At 44.7% G+C, this 23,780-nt stretch overlaps 1 protein-coding gene across 6 annotated transcripts; it reads left to right on the forward strand.

The window, feature by feature from the left end:
• Window positions 1-428: 428 nt before the first annotated feature.
• Window positions 429-23,031, forward strand: nup155 (nucleoporin 155). 6 transcript variants are annotated; one of them, XM_042081049.1, is made up of 36 exons: window positions 429-543; window positions 1,162-1,341; window positions 1,518-1,655; window positions 1,998-2,094; window positions 2,208-2,278; window positions 2,396-2,488; window positions 3,935-4,198; window positions 4,826-4,899; window positions 4,990-5,081; window positions 5,912-6,009; window positions 6,622-6,789; window positions 7,437-7,537; window positions 7,663-7,833; window positions 9,883-9,993; window positions 10,138-10,232; window positions 10,581-10,666; window positions 10,802-10,864; window positions 11,836-11,980; window positions 12,134-12,200; window positions 12,476-12,591; window positions 13,050-13,085; window positions 13,353-13,450; window positions 13,810-13,943; window positions 14,242-14,433; window positions 15,197-15,335; window positions 15,632-15,767; window positions 15,900-16,053; window positions 16,336-16,440; window positions 16,626-16,780; window positions 17,898-18,027; window positions 18,330-18,443; window positions 19,578-19,698; window positions 20,350-20,460; window positions 21,037-21,173; window positions 21,421-21,527; window positions 21,816-23,031. In XM_042081049.1, the coding sequence occupies exons 2-36, from the start codon at window positions 1,200-1,202 to the stop codon at window positions 21,955-21,957; spliced, it is 4,203 nt and encodes a 1,400-aa protein (XP_041936983.1). In that variant the 5' UTR covers window positions 429-543; window positions 1,162-1,199; the 3' UTR covers window positions 21,958-23,031. The 6 variants fall into 6 exon arrangements, with proteins under 6 accessions (XP_041936983.1, XP_041936982.1, XP_041936984.1 ...); XM_042081048.1 differs by having other exon boundaries at window positions 1,173-1,341; XM_042081050.1 differs by having other exon boundaries at window positions 1,179-1,341.
• Window positions 23,032-23,780: the final 749 nt, after the last annotated feature.

A 23,780-nucleotide genomic window follows, 5' to 3' on the forward strand; every position in this document is an offset into this window, starting at 1 on the left:
ACAGGTACAGAACTGTAGTGGTAGGCATATCATAACGGCCCAAACATAGACTACCCTATTTCCAGTCTCAACAACAAAGACGGTTACATTTACCTGGATTTTGTTTGCCTGTCAAGTCCTTCTGCCAGGGACTGTATGTGGGTTCTTTTTCACGTGTTCCACTGGGCACACAAATTTATGTACGAGAGTCCATTAATTTGTAACACTATGCTGCCACCTCGTGGCAAGAGAAACTCTTATAAGAATAACTTGAATGTTGACCTAGTGGTCATCATGTATTACTTTTTGGTGTATATTTTTATATTTTATGCAAGCTCGTACATGTTTGTTTTGCAATCCAAAAAGAACATTGCAATTTAATTTAAAGGCGTGTAAAAATCATAAAAATGTGGTGTTGTTGATTACCTACGTCGTCTGGATGCGCCGGATGTGCCCACAAAGCTTAGCGGCATGTGGTTGCTGGCGGGATATAGCAGGAATTAAAACGGGAGAAAGTTCATATTTTGTTGTACACACCGACTGTATTGGGGATATTTTAATTGGGTAAGCTGATATTCCAGAATGGTGTGTTATATATAACATTAACCACACTTACAGATAGAGGAGCCCGCGTTTTGTCGGTAGAAGTTATTGGCCAAATATGAGCTAGCCGGTCATTTAGCAAGATAGCTAGCATAGGGACACCGGTATTTTTGTTAACTTTCTTTCAACGACATAACTTGTCAGTGCTATGAAAGGCCATGAAACCGAAAATGAAGAGATTGATAGATTTGTTAAGATCTTTTCATAATTTAGTGGTTCAGTTTTTTAATGCATTTTTATACATGAATGGGCAGGAACAAGAGAACTAGCATAGCTTAGCTAGTTTATCAATAGTGACTATTCTCCCTAACAGATCTAACATTAGCTGGTTAGATTATCATGTAAACAATCTAAGTATCTGCTTTGTTTATGTCTTGTAACTGTGTAGTAATATAATGACATTTACCTTTTGACGTGGAAATTTAAATGTAAACATTCCTCTCATAGTACAGGCCAGACTAGCAACGAAGAACCTAATAGGTTTCATCAGCTAGCTAAGTTTTAATGTGTATTTTAGAAGCTCTCTTGGTTGACATGCGTGCGTTGGCACATCTCGGTGTGTAATGTTTCTGACCATAGACTGAAATCAGCCACAGGTGCGTCGTGGTTTCCCAGAGATGCCTTCTACAGTGGGCCCCAGCAGCTCTGCTGCTGCTTTGCAGGAGGCCCTGGAGAGTGCTGGCCGCCTAATTGATAGACACCTGCAAGAGGACCGTTGTTTCCCCGACCTGTCAGAGCTTCTTAATGTACCAGCACACAGTAAGTCAAGACAAGTTTAAATGAAAGGTTTTATAACTTGGACGTGAAGTCTGTGTGATTTGCTTGATACGGTGTTAAGGAAGTGAGTAATAGGTCCATGTTACTGTGTTCTTGCATTGCATATGGAATGCTTTTTATGTCAGTTTTGATGATATGATCTGTTATGTTTTTGGAAGATATGGCCTCCCTCTCTGGAGTGTCGGACATGGACTACCCACTGCAGGGTCCAGGGCTGGTCAACGTTCCCAGTTTGCCAGAGCTGAGTCCCTTCAGGAGGGTGCCTCTTCCACCGGAACTCGTGGAGCAGTTTAGCCGTATCCTTTACTAATCCAACATGGATGAATGAAATAGTTATGGCTTGAAGCACAGATACAATACCTGAACCTGCTGTACTTGGCGGAGGAAACTTTATTATCCCTTATTTGTTATGTTGCTGTTTTTTTTTTTTTTTTTTGGTCTCAGAGTGGTGTTTTACACAAAAATGAATTATTCATTTTATTTTATTATTAATTTTGACGTGTGGTGGCAGCTATCTTCCTTTTTTTACCCTAAAGTTTCTGAAACGTAGAGGAGTGACTGTCTTATTTTTAGTAATACTAATTTTTTGGGACCTGTGAAGTTTTTTTGTCTTTTGAGCTTTAACTGTGAAACCTTAGATATGCAGTGCAACTGCATGATGGGAGTGTTCCCAGAGATCAATAGGGCTTGGCTTACAATTGACAATGACATCTTCATGTGGAACTATGAGGATGGGTAAATATGATTTGATAATGAACACATGAATTGTGTATGTGTATAATATGCACTTGAACTCCGAGAGAGAGAGATGCTTCTGTTTTAATGCCTGTTTCACTTTGTTTACTTAGGGGTGACGTAGCCTACTTTGATGGCCTCAGTGAAACTATCCTATCTGTAGGACTGGTTAAGCCGAAGTCTGGTGAGACACTTTTTCTACCTCTCATACTTAGTTGGTGTCCCAATGTATCTTCCAGTAGTTTAAAGTATTGTTGTGCAAGAGCAGTCCCCCTGATTCCTGTCACTTGTTTATCTGCAGGTATATTCCAGCCACACATCCACTTCCTGTTGGTGCTAGCTACTCCTGTGGACGTGGTGATCCTGGGCCTCAGCTTCCCCAAGGCCCAGTCAGGTGAGCATCCAGACTGGTCATTAACCCAGGGGCTCTGAGAAGCTGAAAGGGTGATATGACTGTAAGCTGATTTGTGCCAACCAGCCACCTCTTTCCCAGAACTGTAATCAGACTCACCGCATGGTTTCCACAGCATGGTAGCCGTAGGTAGTGTGCGCTGCAGTTTCAAATTGGTGCCCTATCGGAACGTCACATATTACCAACCGTCCCGTATGTCCAACCTCTTACGTGTATGTGTCACTTAATATTAATTTCTATACAAACCAACAATTCCTAAAGAAACGCAAGCACCCACACCATAAGTGTATCTATATTAGCTATGTATCAAAAATTACATTTTACTGTGACTCGAAGAGCTGTAAACAGTGTTGTAAGACTGCATGTACAAATCCGCTTGGAACTCCAGTGGAATTTTGGCCTAGAAATCTAGACGCACCCTAGCGGCGGCAAATTAATTTGCTCAGCCTGTACGTCTAGTATCAAACCATAGGAATTTCTATTGGCTGACGCCGTGGACTTCCAATCACAGCGCTCTATTTTGTTAGAGAGTCTTAAGGCGGGCTTAACAGGATAACGACAGTCCTGTGACGGTGAACAACAAGGAAGGTGGCTATGGCTAACGAAGAGCGGTTGTTTGAATCGGCGTTGGCGTCAACTTTGGAGGAGTTGGACTTGTGCTTTTCTTTGAAAGTTGAGCAACACAATGCACTTAAGTCATTCCTTTTGAAGAAGGATGTATTTGCCGTTTTGCCGACCGGATACGGATATGGTCGTAGCGCTGGCCTATTGCATGCCTAGGCAGTTTGAAAGACAATTCTCTGCCCGCCCCTTGGATTAAGCGAGGTAAATGGTTCGATTCCAGACTATACATTTCAATGATATAGGATGGCCCACCAGGCTAGTGGAATTTTGAATTGCGACGAAAATTCTCAGGCTAACCGTTGATGTGCCGTGAGAAAGGTTGGGAATAAGTACCCACCAGCCCAGCACTAAACTCTGAGCGTGGTAAACAAAGAACCAAAGTAGATTTTGTTCAAATTTACAGTACACACCTGTGGCTACTGAAAAATGTAAGGTTCATTCATCAAATGTTATTTGAAGTATTAAAAAACATCGTTGTTTGAGAATTTTCGAACGAAATGGTTGGCAATTAGCACGTTTACGATAAATCGTTTTCTCTCTACTTCGTACAGAAGGAAATAATTATCTCTCTCTTTACTACAACAACAACACGTTACATTTATATAGCGCTTTTCTCAACACTCAAAGCGCTTCACATGGAAGGGGGGACCTCACTAACCACCATCAATGTGTAGCACCCACCTGGGTGATGCATGGCAGGCATTATGCGCCAGAACGCTCACCACACACCAGCTTGAGGTGGAGAGTGAGGGAGTGAATGAGCCAATTACTATTACGTTTAAGAGTATTTGTTTTTCTCTCTAGCGTTGAATGACAGCCTGTCTGGTGCCATGCAGCTGCTGCCTGACCCCCTGTACTCCATCCCCACGGACAACACCTACCTGCTGGCCATCACCTCCACACAGCTGGGCCGCATCTTCCTGGCGGGCCGCGACGGCTGCCTGTACGAGGTGGCCTACCAGGCAGAGGCCGGCTGGTTCAGCCAGCGCTGCCGCAAGATCAACCACTCCAAGAGCAGCCTGTCCTTCCTGCTGCCCTCCGTGCTGCAGTTCTCCTTCTCCGAGGACGGTGAGGCTCGCTGCGGCTTCCTCTTTCAGAATGTCATTCTGCTCAGATGGTTTCGAGCAGTTCTGCCTCTCCTCCTTGCGACTCGGTTGGCATCTCACGAAGCTGATCACTTTGGGCACCAGTAATCTAGTTCATGTAGTTGAGTCTTACAGGCAGGCTATACCAGGCACATAACTTCGGGGGAGCGTATGTCCGAAATGTTACCTTCCACTATAATCAATGAACCTGGCTACACCAGGTGTGATGGCGGCGTGTACATTCGTTAAGAAGACTAAAGCTATTTTTACGTTCCACAAACATGGCGCTCCAGTTTTGTGCCCGGTGTAGCCCGTCTGTTAGTCTCTATGCTTTATCCACTCCCTCGGCATGTGCCACTCTGGTCTCTTGACCTGCCAGCTCACTTGCATCTCTGTCAGTGTTCGTGTTTATAAGGTTAGGGGCAACAGTAACTCAGTAGTGTGTTCTATTCTGACAGAATGTGTGCTTTTATTTTCCTTATTTGTACGGCGTTCGGTAAATGTGTGCAATTTTTTGATACACTGAGTTTTCATTCAGATTACTGGGGTTACACACCGCAGTGAGCAACATGTTCAGCTGTGTTGATCTTGTCCTCTGGTGTTTCTGTAGATCCTGTAGTCCAGATCGCCATCGATGACTCCCGCAATACTCTGTACACACGCTCAGAGAAGGGAGTTCTACAGGTAGGATGACGTTCAGATCAATCATTTTCTGTCCCAAGAGAACAGTGAATGTTTTCTATTACAAACCCTGATTGTTTGTGCACGTTATAGGTTTATGACCTTGGAGCTGACGGACAGGGACTGAGTCGGGTGGGAGCCATGTCCCAGAATGCAATTGTGGCAGCTGCTGGAAACATCGCTAGGTTGGTCTACTGCTCAAACAACCTCTCTTCCTTTCCAAAAGAAGCAGTTATCTTAAAGGAATTATCCGGAGTAAAATGCACTTTAGATCAATTTACGGATGATTGGGAGTACATACGTTGAGTTGACATCAAAATCATGTCATTCGGATGTGTTTTGAGAAAGTTCGATTTGACCGTTTTTAGTCAAAACTCGTTAGCCTGGAAGTGACCAGGGCATGTCATTTCGCCGCTACAAAACGCTATTTTTATACCTCTTCTACAGTTCCAAACAACATTACACTTACCAACGCCAAACCGAAGTATCCCGAGGTCTTTATGTGGTCGGATAGAGAGTCCAGAATGAATTTCATCAAGCCAGTACTTTTCCGGAAATGTTGCTGCTGCAGCTGGCATCTTTAGGGGAAAGTCCGTAGGAGTCGTTTGCCGAGTGTGGAGTAACACGCTCTGGAAATTCACAATTTCGTCGCCGTTTTAAAAAAAAAAAAAAAAAAAACATAGTCCAGTATTTCTTTCGAAATTGAAATGAAGTTGTATGCAACAGCAAACCCTAGCTTACTAACAGGTTGGAATTTTGAAATGTCACGTGACGTGATGCAATCGACTCCTATACAGAATCATCCCCAATTCTCTCCCAATCATCCGTAAATTGATCTAAAGTGCATTTTACTCCGGATAATTCCTTTAAATGAAAATGATCCCAGATGTAATTCTGTTGGGCCACTTTTGCACACCTCGCATCTCCCAGGCCCCTATTCCAACCATGTTGATCTCTGTCTTTTTTTGGTCTCTCATGTCTGGGTTGCTGAACTGGCCTTTTTGCCTTTCTCCAGGACCATTGACCGTTCCGTTTTCAAGCCCATCGTCCAGATCGCTGTGATTGAAAGATCTGAATCCTTAGACTGCCATCTGCTGGCTGTTACTCATGCTGGTAAGGACCTCTTTGCAATTTACAGTTGTTACCTTTATACATTATTTTACAATCTACAACCCATTTTTCAAGCATTTTTAAAGCTGCAGTTGGTAAGATCTTTTGATCATATTCGCTGAAACCGACACTATGCTCTGACAGAACAACATAAATCAGCCGGTTTTAGAAAAAAAAACCTGCACTTCTACCTCCACCTAGAGCCTGTTAGTTTTGCAAAAATCCTCAGCTCCCAGTTCTTCTGGTCCAATGAGGGCAGGACTGTGTGAGATCTGACTGTCGATCACAGTCTGGTGTAGTCTGGTGCGCACTGACGAGCACAAACTTGATTAGAGGGTGCTTGGTTGTAGTGGGGGAGGGGCATGAGAGTTGTAAACATTCAACATTTTGGCCCCTCAATCTGTCAGACTGCAGCTTTAATATATTGTGATTGAGTGTGGTGCAAAATAACATATAGGTGACATGAGCGCATATGTACAGTAAAGCCATCACACAAAGAAGAACTCTTACATGCGTTACATAAATTCTCTGTAAAAATGTGTGTAAATGCTGTTGGTTCCTTTGAAATGAGTATCACTGGCCTACCTGTTGATTTCTTTCTGTCGCTCTTTGTAGGTGTTCGTTTGTACTTCAGCACAACTCCCTTCGCCCCACCCAACGCCAAGCACATGTCGGCCCGGCCTAGTCTGCTGACGCTGGTCCACGTGCGTCTCCCGCCGGGCTTCTCAGCTTCCTCCACCCTGCAGAAACCCGCCAAGGTCCACAAGGCCCTTTACAGGAAAGGTAATGTCATGGACGCTCCGCATCTCCCTTCTATTTCACAAGACCCTTAGCTTCCCTGTGTATTTATCTGAGTGTGTATCTGTGTGTGTATTTATCTGAGTGTGTGTGTGTGTGTGTGTATTTATCTGTGTGTGTGTATTTATCTGAGTGTGTGTGTGTGTATTTATCTGAGTGTGTGTGTGTATTTATCTGAGTGTGTGTGTGTGTATTTATCTGAGTGTGTGTGTGTGTGTGTGTGTGTGTGTGTGTGTGAGTGATGTCAGCTGTCAATGGCATCATGGGGCTCTTCACCAGCCCAGGGGCTGCAGATGAAAATTAGCCAGTAGCTAAAGCTAATACAAAGCCTCTCTTCCCTCTATGAGATTATTGCATTTTGTTCATGGTCTCTGTAAGAAATAAACCTAATAAACCTTAACTAGAACTCATATGGGAAAAAAGCAATCACATAACCTTACCGTGCCCAACAAAACCCCCTCTACAACCTCTTTCTCAACACGATGCTCTGGCCAAAATAGTTTTAGTTGCTGAAATGGCCTTAAATTAAACAAACAAACAAACAAACCTCTCTCTCAACCTTACTGGCAGCAAGAGTTCCCCCCCCTTGTGCTGTGTTTGGTGTCACATCCGTTTTTTTCCTCTTTGGTTAGGAGTGCTTCTCATGGCTGCATCAGAGACAGAGGACAGTGATATCCTGTGGTGCATCAACCATGACTCTTTCCCCTTCAAGAAGCCCCTTATGGAGACCCAGGTAAGCTTTTCGTTTCAAGCAGTGCAGTATATGCACGCCATGATCATAATTTCATTAATTGTTCGAAATAGCTCACGTGCTGTTGCATTATTCTGACGGTGCCGTGTTTCTGTTCTGTTCTACAGATGATGTCTGCTGTGGATGGCCACTCCTGGGCACTGTGTGCCATAGAGGAGGAGCCTGTGCCCAAGATGGTCACTATGCTGAACAAAGACCTGGTGTCCCTCACCGACTCGCCTGTGGTGGTGCAGCAGCACAACATCCCCCCCAACAAGTTTGTGCTCCTCTCCGCTAAGGTACACAGACGCCCTCCGCACTCTCTCACCACCAGTCTACAGGCTGGGGTGGATATGTGTGCTTATTTAGACTGTGTAGAGCCAGAGGTTTGTGTGTGTGTGTGTGTGTGTGTTTATTTTGCCTGTGGTGTGTGTGTGTGTGTGTGTGTTTATTTTCAAGGATTAAAGTTCTCCGTCAATTTGATTTTAGAAATGCCAAATTTGAGATCGATGCAGATCTGATGAGAAAAAAATAGGAGGGGGGACGGGACGGGACTATCACCTTTTCTTTTCCTTTCCTTTTTTTAAGGCAACTACAAATATTAGGTCCGAGAAATTAATGTGTGTGATGGTAAATGTTTAAAGACCTAATAGTGTCTCAATCAGTGACCGCTCAAGAAGATACGTCAGCCATGAGTTTCGCTTTGTTTATGTTGTAGCTACACGCTTGTCTCGTTGTTTGTCACGCTACACGCTTGTCTCAAAAAGAACACGTCTGGAGGACTAACGGTCTAAAAGTTGGATTATAGTAACACAATCGAGACAGCTGATGAGGTTGGCCAATCCGTTTAACTTTTTTGGATATGATACATTGTGAGCTTTATGTGCGAATTCGGAGAAGAGGCGTAAGCTGTGTTCTTTCCGTGCATCAATGTAGACAATTTCTTGCGAACTCTTGTCAAGTCATTAATTTTGGGTGTCGCTATGACTTGAACAGATAGCCTGCTATGCCACCCGATGTAACCTATTATTGTTACAGTTTTTAATCAATGCAACTAATAATATGTGTAAAGCGACGCAATATAAACCGTAGCTTATGCAATTTATTATCCCGTCTGTTATGACATGTACAACAATGTTTTTCACAATTTGCGGTAGGTTTTGCGGAAGGTTTTGACTGAGCGTGTTAACATAAAATAATAATACTGTCATCATCGCGAACTGTTGAGTAAGGAGGTCAGTCGTGTTTGTGACGCACAGACAGCCTTGTAGCCTATTTTGCTTAGGCCTTCACATTTAACGACAGTAGGTTGTGAGTGTATGTTGACAAAAAATAACCATGCAATTAAAATAGTCAACTTTAAACTTTGCTATAAAGTATTATTAATTTATAGCACAAAACCATGACCAGTAGGCCAACCAGAACCTCGCATATCATGATTTGTGTGCGTCTATTTGGCAAGGCCACTAGCTGTCATGGATGCGTTGTTGCTAAAGGAAGGCACAGGTGTCATAAGTTAAAAAATAAATGGAGATGGGCGGCTGTTGGAAACGGGGGAGAACTACAAACTACATTTATCTATGACTGACCGTTTTTGCGCTCAGAAAGTAGGCTACGCATGTTGTTTCATAGCGCAACATGACCTGTCCCTCACCATATCGCAACCTCTTGTCAACCTTATACAATCTGATGCTGAAGGCAAAAGCGCCCTCTCCAGATTGTCGTTATCAAATGCGCAGACATCCTGCATGAGCACACACAGTATTGCTGCTCATTGGAAATCTGAGTTGTCTGTAAAACTCAAAATTACCACGTTTTCATTAAATGCGGATGAGGCAACAAATGGAAATATGAACAATATCTCGAATGTTCTGATTCGTTACTTTGATGAGGAAATGGGAAGTCTTCTCCTGGCGCAGTGAGCTGCCTCCAACAACAGCGGCGCTCGGGGAGCAGTGAGGGGTTAGGTGCCTTGCTCAAGGGCACTTCAGCCGTGCCTACTGGTCGCGGTTCGAACCGGCAACCCTCCGGTTACAAGTCTGAGGCGCTAACCAGTAGGCCACGGCTGCCCCAATACTCCCTTTGCTGTTTGCATCTATTTGTACATTAAAAATCAATAGGTCGGGACTGCAAAAGGGGTGCTATCTCTATAGATAGATATGAACAATGTATGACTTATGGCCTGAAAAAAGTTCAGTCAAACGATTTTTTTTTTCACTTTAATCCCTGTATTTTGCCTGTGGTGTGTGTGTGTGTGTGTGACCTTATTATGTGGCGTTATGGCCTGTTTTTTTTGTGTGTGTGTGTCTCCGTCCATTCATCCCAGTGTCTCTTTCTCCCGACTGCAGGGCAGTCACATCTTCCACAAGTTGCGACCTGTGGACCAACTGCGCCACCTGTTGGTGAGCAGCGGTGGTGGTGAGAGCGAGGAGATTGAGCGCTTCTTCAAGCTGCACAGGGTGAGTGATTGTTGTGATTGTAAGCTGTTGAGCTTTCTCCTCTCCTCCAAAGAGCTTCTCTCCCTCTCTCCTTCCTCTCACATCCGTCTTCCTCACAGAATTAATATTCAGAAAACCAACCAAATCCATCTCTTTCTCCCTCAGGAAGAGCAAGCGTGTGCTACAGCCCTGATCCTAGCCTGTTCCAACGCGGCCTGCGACAGAGAGGTGTCTATATGGTCCACACGTGCTTTCTTCAGGTGTGTGTGTGTGTGTGAGAGAGAGAGAGTGATGTTTGTGTGGTTAATAGGCTTTTGTTTTTTGTGTCCGTCATAGGAGATCTTATTTAATGGCTTTGTTCAACATATGGCTACAGTATATGCCGTTTCTTTGAAGTAAACTCTGTTCACCACTATGTCCATGTTTCCGTTTATAGTTCTGGGCAGATGCTTTTGTCTAAGAAACATTACATTAACATTATAATTAAAATGAACAGTTGAAAGTAAGGTCATAGGCTAACCTCTATTATATGAGGTTATTTGTATGTCTACTGTGTTGAATATAGCAATGGCTGTAAGGCTTCTGTTCGGTATGCATTTCCAACGCAGGTATGGAGGAGAGGCTCAGATGCGAATCCCGTCCACATTTGCTGCTCCCAGTAACATGGGCCCTCTGCTGGGCTCTCCTGTGCCAGGTACGCCGCTATCCTCTCCACCGTCCGACCCGTAGTGTCCAGACGTGTTTGCTGTGTGTCTGTAGAGCCACCTTATGTCTCCCTCCCTCCCTCCCTCTCTCTCACTCACATCCCCCTCATCCATTGTGTTCATAGGATCTCCTGGCCCAGGGGGCAGTTTGTTCTCTGCCCCCAGCTTCTTAACCACCCCTGCCCCAGGTAGTCCTCCAGACCCTCCTCTCTTTCTCTCCCTTGTCTTTGTCTCTCTTTCTGTTACACACTCGTTCTCTTTTCGTTTTCTCCTTTACGATCCCTTGTCAGTGTCATTTGCCAGGTGATTCCTGTCTACAGGCATGTGCTGTGTCGAGCTCCCAGAAGAGTTCCTGTCCTGTCCTGTCCTGTCCTGTCCTGTCCTTCTGAAGGGCCGTTCACATCAAGAACATTAACTATAACGATAAAGTATCACTCTAGCTTATTTTGTTGTTATAGTTCATTTATTACACGGCTCTTCAGAGTGCTGCAGAAAGTTCCATTCACATGAATGGGCCTTCCCAACGTTCGGGCCGATGTTAAATCTATAAATCACCGGCAAAGTATATAATCACCACTGTCAATGGCAACGGGTTGATTAATATCTTTCATATCCCTCCGCAAGAATTCCGTTCGCTTATTGCAATGGAATTTCATTGAAAGGGAAAGTAAGCTAGTAAGACGTTGCCACGCAACACCTAAAACTGTCAAGTTCTATCTGTATGGCAAACTATTTATTTTGTCAGCGGAAGACACGAAACGGTAGCAAAATAATTTTTAAAGATTCGTTGTGTTAGGTTTCTTTTCTCATTTTGGCAAGTAGCCGTGTAATAAGCGGGATAATGTATTGTCCGCCGGTAATTATCAGAAAATAAGTCCCTTCAAGTCGAAGCAAAACTCCGCTGCGCGTCGGGGTTCTGTTCTCCCTGTCGGGACTTATTTTCTGATAATTACCGGCGGACAATACATTATCCCTTACATAATTCCTGGTGTGAACGCCCCTTTACTCTCCTTCCTTTTATGCACCGTGCTTCAGTGGGCTCCCTCTCTGCCTGTCCGATTTACCTACTTCTTCGTAGTTCCACTAATCTTGTTCTGTGTGGAGTCTTTTGTGTTCTTGCTCCAGGTCTGTGCAATAATGTTTCTGTGTGTGTGTATAGGTGTACCTCCTGTGATGGCGTCGACACCATATAACCCTGCCATGCCCATGGGTGTGGGCAGTGGTTCTGTTGCCACTTCTGGGCCGGAGGTTGTCTTTTCTGGCAAACACAATGGCATCGCCATCTACTTCACTCGCATATTGGGGTGAGCTGAGAACTATCTTATCTGTCTATTCATCTGTGTGTCTGTCTGTCTATCTATCAATCAATCAATCAATCAATATAACAATCAATCAGTCAGTCACAGACTAGTTTATTTTGCCTCTAATCACCTTGTTTCTTTCTTGTTTATTCTCAGTAATCTTTGGGATGGCAGTATGGCAGTTGAGACATCCATCACTAAAGGAAACCAAACCGCTAGTATTGTAAGCATCGCTTTTATTTTGAACATTTTACAGATACTTGCATTTCAGCAAATCACAGCACAGAGTTGCTTGCTCACAACCAGAAATGGTACTTCTGGCCACGACAATTTAATTCTATCTTCACTAAATGTATTTGTTGTGCTGTTCATATTTTTTTGCCGGCACACTCTTGCATAGGAAACGTGTCTGTATGTGTGGAGTAATAACTAGTGGGCGAGTGAGTGTTTGCATGTGCGAAGCGACTGTCTGTGTGTTAATGGAGTGTCCTTGTCCAGACGGAGAGCTCAGCCAGCTCTGCTGACCTGGAGGCTGTGCTGCTGGAACTGCGGGGACTCAAGGAGTTCCTGGACAAGAACTCTCAGTTCAGCCCCAGCTCACTGGGGACGCCCAGGTAGGACACGTCCTCCCCTCAGCTCTCCTTTTCTCTTCCTTTTTCTCCACTGAATGCTTATCTCTGTCTCCTCTCCTCCCTTCTCCTCTCTTCCCCTAACCTCTTCCTCTCTTCTCTTCTCTCTTCTCCTCTCCTCTTCTCCTGTCTTCTCTCCTCTCCTCTCCTCTCCTCTCCTCTTCTCTCCTCTTCTCCCCTCTCCTCTCTTCCCATAACCTCTTCTCTTCTCCCCTCTCCTCTCTTCCCTCTCTCCTCTTCTCTCTTCTCCTCTCTTCTCTCCTGTCTTCTCTCCTCTCCTCCTCTCCTCTCCTCTTCTCTTCTCCCTTCTCCTCTCTTCCCTCTCTCCTCTTCTCTCTCCTCTCCTCTCCTCCCTTCCCCTCTCCTCCCTTCTCTCCCCGGATCTCCTCTGAAATGCTCGGCTCTGTCTCCTCCTCTGTTCTCCCTGTCGTCTCCCCGTCCAGTCACCACATTTATCACCAGCAGACGACAGACACCAGGTGCGTAACTGAAGTGTTGAAACTGGAGCGTCAAAATTACTTGAGAAGACCGGTCTCATTTTTTTTTTTGATGTATGCGTCGCTATCATCTGTTGTAGCAAGTTCCATCGATTATAGTAGAAGCTAATTGTTGCAGCAAACGCTCCGCGAATGGGAAGCTTCAGTTACGTGGCTAGTAAGCTGCCTGTTAGTCTTCAACTGCTTTTCTCTGTCCTTGGTGTTCTCTTTGACTGAACTAGTCTCTGATTGGCTATTCCTTATCTGCAGTTTCAGTTCCCCCGCCAACCTGCAGCAGAGGCTCATGGGAATGCGTCCAGACGGGTCGTCCCATCAGGCCCAGCAGGAGCTCCAGAGGAAGTTCCACAGTAGGTCCCGGCAGTCCGCACGCACACACACACACGCACACACACACACGCACACCTGTTATCTTTGTGCATGTAATGAACTGGCTGATTAGTAATGACTAGTAATAAGGTTCAAACTTGTCACACATAAGCCACAGGCAAGGTAAAAGGTAGGCTCCTATCCAAGTGGTCATTACTGTTAAAAAGATGCTTAGTTCTAGAAGTACAACCATATGAAAGTGGTATGGAACTTCAAAAGTTGAGGTGCCTTTGAAATGTCTGTGCACTAATAGGATTTCTTCTAATGTGTGTGTGTGTGTGCGCGTGTGTGTTGTGTCTGTGTGGTGTGTGTGTTGTGTGTGTGTGTGTGTGTTGTGCAGCGGAGGCCCAGGCCTGTGAGAAGGCGTCCCTGCAGGGCGTTCAGCAGCTGGTGCACCGCTGCTTCCAGACCCTGGCCCTGTGGAAGCTGCTCTGTGAGCACCAGTTCAGCCTCATCATCGCCGAGCTACCAAAGGTCAGTGATCACTTCAACTCCCAAATGTGCCTGTGTGTGTATGTGCCTTTGTTTGCGTGTGTGTGCGTGCGTGCGTGTGTGTGTGTGCACGGCACGCGCGTGTGTGTGTGTGTGTGTGTGCACACGGCACGCGTGTGTGTGCGTGTGTGTGTGCGTGTGTGTGTGTGTGCGTGTGTGTGTGTGTGTGTGTGTGTGTGTGTGTGTTTATGCGTGTGTGTATGCCTGCCTGCGTGTGTGTGTGTGTGCGTGCCCATTCTCACCTTTTGTGTGTGTGTGTGTGTGTGTATATCCTCCACAGGACTTCCAGGAGCAGATGAAGGGCGTCAGCTTTAAGGAGGTGGTGACCCGCGGGCGTGAGCTGACCGGTGCCCTCATCACGGCCCTCATCAACGTCTACATCAAGGACAGCGCCGCTGTGGACCCCATCAGCAACCACCTCCGAGACATCTGCCCCCTACTGTACAGTAGCGACGACAGCGTCTGCTCCAAGGTGCCGCCACCACTACCACCTGAACCATACATGGGTTTAAACCTGTGTGTGTGTGTGTGTCTATCTGTCTGTGTGTGTTTGCGTGTTTGTGTGTGTGTGTTGGGATCACCCGAACTACGCTCTGCTTTACTAATGAGCCTGGCTCTTTGGTGATGCGGTCAAGCCGCAGGTTTGGTACCTTTGAGACGCGGGTTGGAGGCTGGGTCTGGTGACTGCTCTCCTCCTTCACTACAGTGTGTATTTGATTTTGTCAGTGTGTCTGAGGCTTTTTGTGGGTTTATACAAGCTTGTGGCTATGCTTGTTTATTGGTTTGTCTGTTTATGTGGCAGGGTTCCCACGGGTCATGGAATGTCTGGAATATCATGGCATTTTGGTGTAGCATTTAAAAATGTACTTGCCAAAATACATTAATACTAATATATTTCTGCACAGAATCGGTGTATATCTGGTTATTAGCTTTACTGCTTGCTTGAGTAGTAGTTTATTTGATGCCCATTTATTCATCTCCCGCTCTAAAAAGTAAAAGATGCTTGAACGCAGTCGCTCTGAAATCTTTAATCGGTATATTGTACCATACATACATACATACATACATACATACATACAGAATTTGACTAAATTTGGGAACCCTGATGTGTTTGTGTGCTGTGTTTGAGGCTCTGTTTGAATGTGCACAAGCTTGTGGGTATAATTGTTTGTTTGTTGTTTATTTGTTTGTTTTGGTTATGTGTTGTGTGAAGCCGTTTCCTCCTCCTCCCCCAGGCTAATGAGTTGCTGCAGGGCTCCAGGCAGCTGCAGAATAAGGCGGAGCGGGAACGCGCCCTCAAAGAGTCCCTCCGCCTCTACCAGCTCATCAGCCACAACGCAGACCTGCCCCTGGTCTGCTCACAGTACCGCCAGGGTGAGTGGGTGTGCATTATGGACCCTTTCATCAATAAAAACAAAAACAATGCTTGAACGTTCTATTTGGGCCCCAATCTACTTCCTCTACATTAAGATAACATATGGAATGTTAAAAAGGAAGTCTTGTGGGGCCAACTATGATGCTGATAATGGAACTCTCTTGAAAGGGTCCATAGTTAAGTAAATGTGCGTTATAATACTGTCAAGATTAACGGCTCTCACCATGATGTGAGCTTTGTCAGTTGGTCTGGCTCCACTCCTATGTTGAATAGGGGTCTGTCTGACTCTTTTTAGTGCGCTTCTACGAGGGCGTGGTGGAGCTGTGTCTGACTGCAGCGGAGAAGAAGGACCCCCAGCGGCTGGGACCTCACTTCTACAGGCACGGTGAACCAGAGGAGGATGTGGCTGGACAACAGGCCTTCCAGGAGAGGTTGGTCTTCCTGACAGACACTCACCCCCCACACACACTCACACTCACTCACAATAGTACTCACTCACTCACTCACTCATAGATTTGTTTCAGCCTGTACTGAATTAATTAATTTTCTGCCTTCTGTCCCAGGCTGCTGTGTTACAAATGTGTGACGGACACCATGCAGGATCTGGTGAACCAGAGCAAAGCAGCACCACAGTCCCCCAGTGTCCCCAAACAGCCCGGGCCCCCAGTCATGACCTCCGACCCCAACATGCTGAGTAACGAAGACGCAGCCAATCACGTAAGTAGATGCCTGTAGAAGTCTGGAAATGGCTAAAGATAAATAGCCCATTAATAAAACAATATTTAGCATAGTTATATGCTACATCTATGTCATACAACCCCAGAAACATCAACTAAGAACTGATCTAATACAATCTCTTCAAAACAAAAACTTTGTTGAGAATGGGCTTTCTTCCAGTCTGTCCAAGTCGGTAAAGTGTCAAAACGTATGTGCGCTGTTTGTGAAGTGTCAGATATCTATTTAAATGGCTTTCTGGTGATGTGTGCTTTCTTTGTGCAGTTTGAGCAAATGCTTGGCCTGGCTCAGAGGTCTCAGGATGAGCTGTTCCACATTGCTCTCTACAACTGGCTCATTCAGACAGACCTTGCCGACAAACTGCTGGAGGTGAGCGTGTGGGTCTGCGTCTGGGCAGCCGTGTCATATGGGGTCATCACTGCTCTGTGGGGTCACTGTCATAGGGTCACTGATTGATTAGCGCCGTCCAACTGTCTCAACGAATGTGTATTCTCAAATCCCGAAGTTAAAAAAGAGTTTTTTCGATGTTCTGAGGCCTCCTTCTTGGTTGTTAGGTGAACTCTCCGTACCTTGAGGATCACCTAATGCACATCATCAAGCAGGACCAGAACAAAGTGCGCAACATGGACCTGCTGTGGAGATACTACGAGAAGAGCCGCAACTTTGGCAAGGCGTCGCACGTCCTAGCCCGACTTGCAGACATGCACAGGTACGACAGAACAAAGCCCCCTCAAAAATACAGCCAAGACACGTCTGTGAATTAAAGGATTTTAACCGCAGGCTGTGAAGTTAAATGCTAGTCTCTTTTAAAGAGGAAACCCATGCTAAAACAAAACTCTGTAGTCACAAACTTCATCTTGTTAGTATGAATATGTGATGTATAGTATGTCCTATAGTATGTGATTCCTACAGTGTAAAAAATATATACTTACGTCTTAGAAACGTTGTAAAAATATTAAAATAGATTAAGAAAGCCACCTCTATGGTTAGATTGGTTTGTTTAGATCCAGTGAAATTGCTGCCTTGACAACGCAGTACTGTATTTAACACTACTAAGCTAATTAAAGGTGGAAGTTGTTATGGTGGTTTTGGAGCGCTCTTAGGAGCTCATGTTTGTGTGTGTGTTCAGCACGGAGATCTCTCTCAGGTGTTTGTGTGTTCAGCACGGAGATCTCTCTGAGGTGTTTGTGTGTTCAGCACGGAGATCTCTCTCAGGTGTTTGTGTGTTCAGCACGGAGATCTCTTTCAGGTGTTTGTGTGTTCAGCACGGAGATCTCTCTGAGGAGCTCAGTGTTTCCCACAGAATCTAATTCTATTTGTGGTGGTAGGTTTGCAGAATTAACTTGAATTCAACAGTTTTTAACAAATTAGTGCAGCGTGATTATGATGCAGATTTAAGCACAATTTAGCCAGTCGACTTCTATACCGACAATTGCTAATTGTTAATGTTTTCTTTAAACGTGCATGTAGGTAGTTGAGATACAATGAGAGGCTGTGCAAAGGTGCACATAGCTCTACTATAAACTAATTCCATCCCATTTAAATAGTACAACATGGAAAATCATTGTGTGGTGGTCAGTGTTGATATTGTGGTGGACCGCCACAAATAAGTCAATGTATGGGAAACACTGGTAGCTCATGTTTGTGTGTTCAGCACGGAGATCTCTCTGAGGTGCTCATGTTTGTGTGTTCAGCACGGAGATCTCTCTGAGGTGCTCATGTTTGTGTGTTTGTGTGTTCAGCACGGAGATCTCTCTGAGGTGCTCATGTTTGTGTGTTCAGCATGGAGATCTCTCTGAGGTGCTCATGTTTGTGTGTGTGTTCAGCACGGAGATCTCTCTGAGGCAGAGGCTGGAATACATCTCCAGGGCCATCCTCTCCGCCAAGAGCTCGTCCTGCACATCCTCCCAGGGGGCGGACGGCGAGTTCCTGCACGAGTTGGAGGAGAAGATGGAGGTGAGGGGCCACACCGTGGCAGCACAGGCTTTTACAGTCTTCACACAACACCTTCATACTGGTGCATACACAAGTGTATCAACAGCTTATATTATGGGCCTGAAATAATACCGTAGGCATATCAATAATATATGGTATATGTGGTATGACAAGTAGGTAATAAACTATCCTGAATATTATCAGCTGGTTTCTAGCTGTTTTTTTTCCAGCAGGGATAGTTTTTAGTTCTTAAGTGGAAGTGGTCCAATTAGATACGTTTTTGGAATACATCATATTTCTTTGTACATTCCCTCGTATTCCAGGTGGCTCGTATCCAGGTTCAGATCCAGGAGATGCTCATCAGACGCCACTCCCAGCATCCTTCAGCACAGGCCGCCATTGCCCAACTGGATTCAGAGCTCATGGACATCACCAAGGTAACAAGACTTGAGTTACAACCGATGATGACAAAATCAATATTTCTATCTCTATCTTTAGTATCAGTGCTTGACCAAGGATCCATCATGCAGTCACATTTCTCTTGTGATCTAAAGTTTTTACAGCTAAGCAAAAACGAACAAAAAAAACATGCCATTTGCCAACAAACTAACCAGGAACTAAGGAATTCTGCCTGTATCAGTTTATAGACTTGTTGCAGCCACAGTGTCCAGGTGTCCGGCCTTGTTGATGTTAATGATGCCTTAATTGGCAGGGTAAAACGTCTTCCAGCTTTTGTCTTTCCTGTGGACTTTTCTTTTGCTGTCTATGGGACTGTGCTGTTCCACAGGAAGTTGATTTACACAGCGGCCCCATCTTGTGAAATGGGCTAATTGAAGTCCCCTTGGGACAAAGTGTTTGTCCACTGACAAGCATGCAGAGTCTTGTTAGCCCTGGTGTTTGTAGGTACAGGTTATTGTTTCAAACGAGCAGGAACCCAGCTGTCACGAATGTAACCAATCAGTTTCTCAATATTCACATGACTGGTTAATAAACTGAGTGTAGGTGCAGCCTTGCTTGCTTGCTTGATTGATTTGAATGATCCCAAAGCCAGCCGGGCCCACAGCCACAGTAAACCTGTTGACGCCAACAACAGGGATTTGCTACGCTCCCGCAGCTTTGGGAAACTATGTTCTACAGGCTTGTGCAAAATTCCAGAATTGAATTGAAACTGGCTCTTAAATTCCAATTCAATTCTTGAATTTCACTTTTTGAGGTAGCAAACAGGAAGCAGAATTGCAATTCAAATTGTGCACAACCCTGATTTTCCAAGCATCTCTCTGTGTCTCTGACTCTTGAGAAGCAGAGTTATGAGCAGATGACTAGGTGTCATGCTTAGGCCGTGAGCGGATTTTATGTTGCAATTACAACTTGTCATCAGGATTTTAACTGAAAAAATGTCCTTGTAATAAGTGAAATAAAATGGCAAAATGGTGACATGAAATTAAATACATATTTAAGAAAAGACATTTGTGTGTTAGCCAGCTATGGTGGGCCTTGAAAAAGAATCAAAATAGTGTCTGTGTGACATTAATATAATGCAACATGCTCCTTTTCTCCTCTCTGTTGAACAGCTTTACGGGGAGTTTGCTGACCACTTCCATCTGTCGGAGTGCAAGCTGGCCATCATCCACTGCGCTGGCCACTCCGACCCTATCCTGGTGCACTCGCTGTGGCAGGAGGTCATGGAAAAAGGTGAGCGCTCAGGGAAAGGGGGAGGGGGCACAGCCAGACTACTAACAGAAAATTCTGGAAAATATGGAATTATGAAATGCCATTTTCCGTATCCTGAAAAACTATGAAAATGTGGGTGAAAGACTGAAACTTTTGTCAGAAATAGTAAAGGTAACACTCACACAAAAAAGCTGTCAATGTGCAAGCTCAGATGTCAAAATTCTAACATAAATATGCACTTATTTTACGAAACCACTCGTCCTTAGAAAAAACAATAATCAGTTTGGAATTATTCTTTTCTGAAAAGGGCTAGCACCTTGTGAAGGTCCGCTCTCAGATGGGTTGTGGTTAGTCTCTGGCAGTGGATGCTTTCCTCACCTGACGGCATCATGTACATATAATAGTAGAGGCCACATGACTAACAACTCCTCTTATGCTGGACCCTTGCAAGACCTTCACCACATGCTTGATAGCTCATTAATGTTGTACCTCATGGCTACCAGGTGGTGTGTAAGCAGTGACAGTAGACTCATGAGGTGCTCTTGTATCGAGCAGAAGTGAAATGGCAGGTGTGTGTCTCGGAGCAGGTTTTCTAATGTTTGTCAGAAGTGAAATGGCAGGTGTGTGACTCTCGGAGCAGGTTTTCTAATGTGCTGTCGTCTCATCTTGCAGAGCTGGGTGACAGCTCGTCCATGAGCCCAGCTGACCGCATGAGGTCCCTCAGCCTGAAGCTGGTGTCGCTGGGAAAGCTGTATGCTGGGACCCCACGCTATTTTCCACTAGGTATGATTCAGTGTTCTCTTTCTGCTGTCACCAACACACAGGAAGCGTCCTAGCGCCAGCTTTTTTTTTTTATCATCCTCGATCATAGCTCTGTCCAACTCTACACAAACTCACACACTGACTCACTCACGCTCTCTCTCTCTCTCACTCACTCACTCACACACACACACACACACACACACACACACACACACACACACACACATTAACATAATGGTCATTCCGTTTCTTTCCCCCCGTGGTTCCTCCTGTGGTACTATTGGAGGGTCTCTAGAGTCTACCCTGCTCAGGAGAAATGACATAATTGCTCCTCCACAAGGCCTCTATGTGCCGTGCCAGCCCAGCTGCTGCTCACACGCCTGGGGAGTAATGGCAGAAAGGCTCGTCATCATTTAAGAGGAAATAGTACTTCAGTAAACTGTCAGTGCCTTGTTATTCTGATGCATTGATAAACAGGAAGCCTTCTGTCACTAGTTATATCACACTGTCTATGTTTATTATGAGTCAGTGAAGAGTTATTGCTGTCATTCACATACCCAGCCTTTACTTAACTGTGTGTGTGTGTGTTTGATGCAGAGTTCCTGGTGAAGTTTTTGGAGCAGCGTGTGTGTGAGCTGGGCTGGGACGTGGGTTTTGTCACCTACACCATGCTTGAGATCGGCGTCCAGCTGCCTCGCCTGCTGGAAGTCTACGACCAGCTCTTCAAAACCAGAGTATGCCTCTAACCTCGAGTCCAGACATTCCGACTTACTGAAGTTGTGTCTTTCACAACATCTGAGTATAACTAAAGAACGTTTCCTCAAACGCATACTCACTCTCTCTCTCTCTCTCTCTCTCTCTCTCTCTCTCTCTCTCTCTCTCTCTCTCTCTCTCTCTCTCTCTCTCTCTCTCTCTCTCTCTCTCTCTCTCTCTCTCTCTCTCCTCTCTCTCCCTCTCTCTCTCTTTTCTCCTCGACCTCAGGATCCATGCTGGCAGCGTCTGAAGAAGCCTTTGCACCTGGTGGAGTGTATTCATGTGCTGCTCTCAGGATATGTGGATGACCCTAGTCGGGTGCCCACCTACGACAGGTAACCCAGTCCCCCCCACAACACACAACACACACACACACAAACAAACAAATACTCTGGTCTATCGGTCCTCTCACTCAACACACACACACAACACACACACACACACACACACACATATATATATATATATATATACACACACACTGGTTTCTTTTCTGTTTTGACTTTCTATCTGTCTCTCTCTCTCTCTCTCTCTCTCTCTCTCTCTCTCTCTCGTCTCTCCTCTCTCTCTCTCTCTCTCTCTCCTCTCTCTCATCTCTCTCTCTCTCTCTCTCTCTGTCCCAGGCGGAGGTTTTACCAACGTGTGTTTGGACAACATCTGCGGCTACCTTGTGGAGTTGGCAGTCTTCTGAGCCCGAACTCAGCGCTTCAGCACATCATTGGCAATTTCAAATCTCTCCAGGCCAAACTGGAGAAGCTGCACTGACCACCCCCACCCATCCAGCAACCAGTGTGTTGGTCAACAAGCTCCTCTGGACTGAAATGATCACGCAAATCTCTACGGCTCTTACATTTTTGCTGTGTGTGTGTGTGTTTATTTACTTTGAAATGGCTGACGTATTCCAGAAATGTGCCCAAGATATGAGGAAGTCCGAGATGGGAATCGACTTTGTACGTTTGGACAGATGTGCATATGTCACTACTGCAGTGTCTGTGTGTGTGCTACCATGAGTGTGAAAGACGACACATCTACTATCTATATTTTAACCCCCCCAAAAAATACAGAATATTGTGCCATCAAATAATGATTTATGGTGCTTCTTTGGTTCACATTTGCCTGGAAGACATGGGGTTTATCCCTTACTCAAAATATTTTAAGATAACAGAAAGTTAAGATCAACACAGGCAATTTAACCTCTGTGTGTGTGTGTGTGTGTGTGTGTGTGTGTGTGTGAGAGAGAGAGTGAGCGAAAGAAGGAGTGTGTGAGTGAGAGGCTTATTTTAAGTTGTGTATGTAGTATGTGGAGGGTAATTGCTCAATCTGTAAACTGTCATATGAAAAGAAATCCTGTGCCTCTAATCAGGGAAATGAATGCATGAAAATTGGGGTGTGTTCTCATCATCCCATCATTTGAGTTTTACTGTTTCCAAAAACAAATGAAGTTCATTTGTTGTCCGAAATTCCTTTTGCCCGTAGTGCAGTGGGGTAAACGGATAATGCTGGTCTATTTCTGTCAACTAGTTTTCAGACCTTATAACATAGTCTCTCTCTCTCTCTCTCTCTAAAGATCTTTGCAAATGTAAAGGCTTTCTGTTCTGTTTTGAGAAGTGAGGCGGTTTCCTTACTCAATCTCAGCCTTTTAAAGTGAATTTCACTTCAGGTATTTCACTTAAGAATGTATTTGTATTTGATTTAGAAAAGACTAAACATGGGTCTTCATTGAATTTTTTTTTATCTGACTTGTTTTTTTTTTCTTCTTTTTTTACATGTGGCAAATTACACGTATTTGTATGCTTTTGGTAGTGAAGAAGAGCAAATAAAATTTGTATCAAACTGGAACATCTCGAAAACTGTTTGTTTTAGCGGTATCTGTAGTGGTCCTGTATTTGGTTTCAGTATACTTTGCAATCACAGGTACATTTAGAGTTGTAATGGAAATATGACTGGTGTCCCACTTGATTTGGATGAAGCCATTTCTCTTAATTGTGATTGTGCCCAGAGGTGACACTTCCTTGAATCAATTTTATCATAATTGAACATTGAACAAGGGAACAATTAGTGTTCCTGTTTACAATTCAGAAATGAGCCCCTTGCCAAAGCATACATGTGTTGACATTTGTGTTGACATAAAAAAAGATCATGAACCTTATATTAACTGCTTTTTATTTAGAACATCAAACACAGTAAATTAAAGAGTATTTGGGGTATTGGATATTTCAATGTGGTAATATGGTGGCAGCATGGAGGGGAGTGTCTCCAGGACGCTGGTTTCACTGTTAAGCCTTCATGAGGTGTCGTGGGCCTAACTTAACGAAACATCGGTGAATGAGGGTGCCCACTTGATAACCCCAATGACATGCTGCATACTATATACTGCTGTTGGATGGACCATTCCACCAATAGACCATTGGACTTTTTTAAGTTAAACTTGAGCAGGGGCTTCTGAATGTGTTTTTACCTTAGATTTTGGCACAAGGGATTTTAACATCATCCTGTGTATTAATGTAATGCTATGATACTGATCCCTTCTGTTGCACTCTCTTTGCCGAAGTGAACTTCTGCCTGTGATGGTAACTAGACTGCAAGCA

The sequence above is a fragment of the Alosa sapidissima genome, chromosome 23 (assembly GCF_018492685.1).
Source record: "Alosa sapidissima isolate fAloSap1 chromosome 23, fAloSap1.pri, whole genome shotgun sequence".
In the NCBI taxonomy this organism is placed as follows: domain Eukaryota; kingdom Metazoa; phylum Chordata; class Actinopteri; order Clupeiformes; family Clupeidae; genus Alosa; species Alosa sapidissima.

Coding starts and splice junctions, on each gene's coding strand:
- nup155 (XM_042081049.1), top strand. CDS start 1,200: ATGCCTTCTACAGTGGGCCCCAGCAGCTCTGCTGCTGCTTTGCAGGAG. Junction 6,010..6,621: donor GCTGGCTGTTACTCATGCTG/GTAAGGACCTCT, acceptor CGCTCTTTGTAG/GTGTTCGTTTGTACTTCAGC. Junction 7,834..9,882: donor TTGTGCTCCTCTCCGCTAAG/GTACACAGACGC, acceptor TCCCGACTGCAG/GGCAGTCACATCTTCCACAA.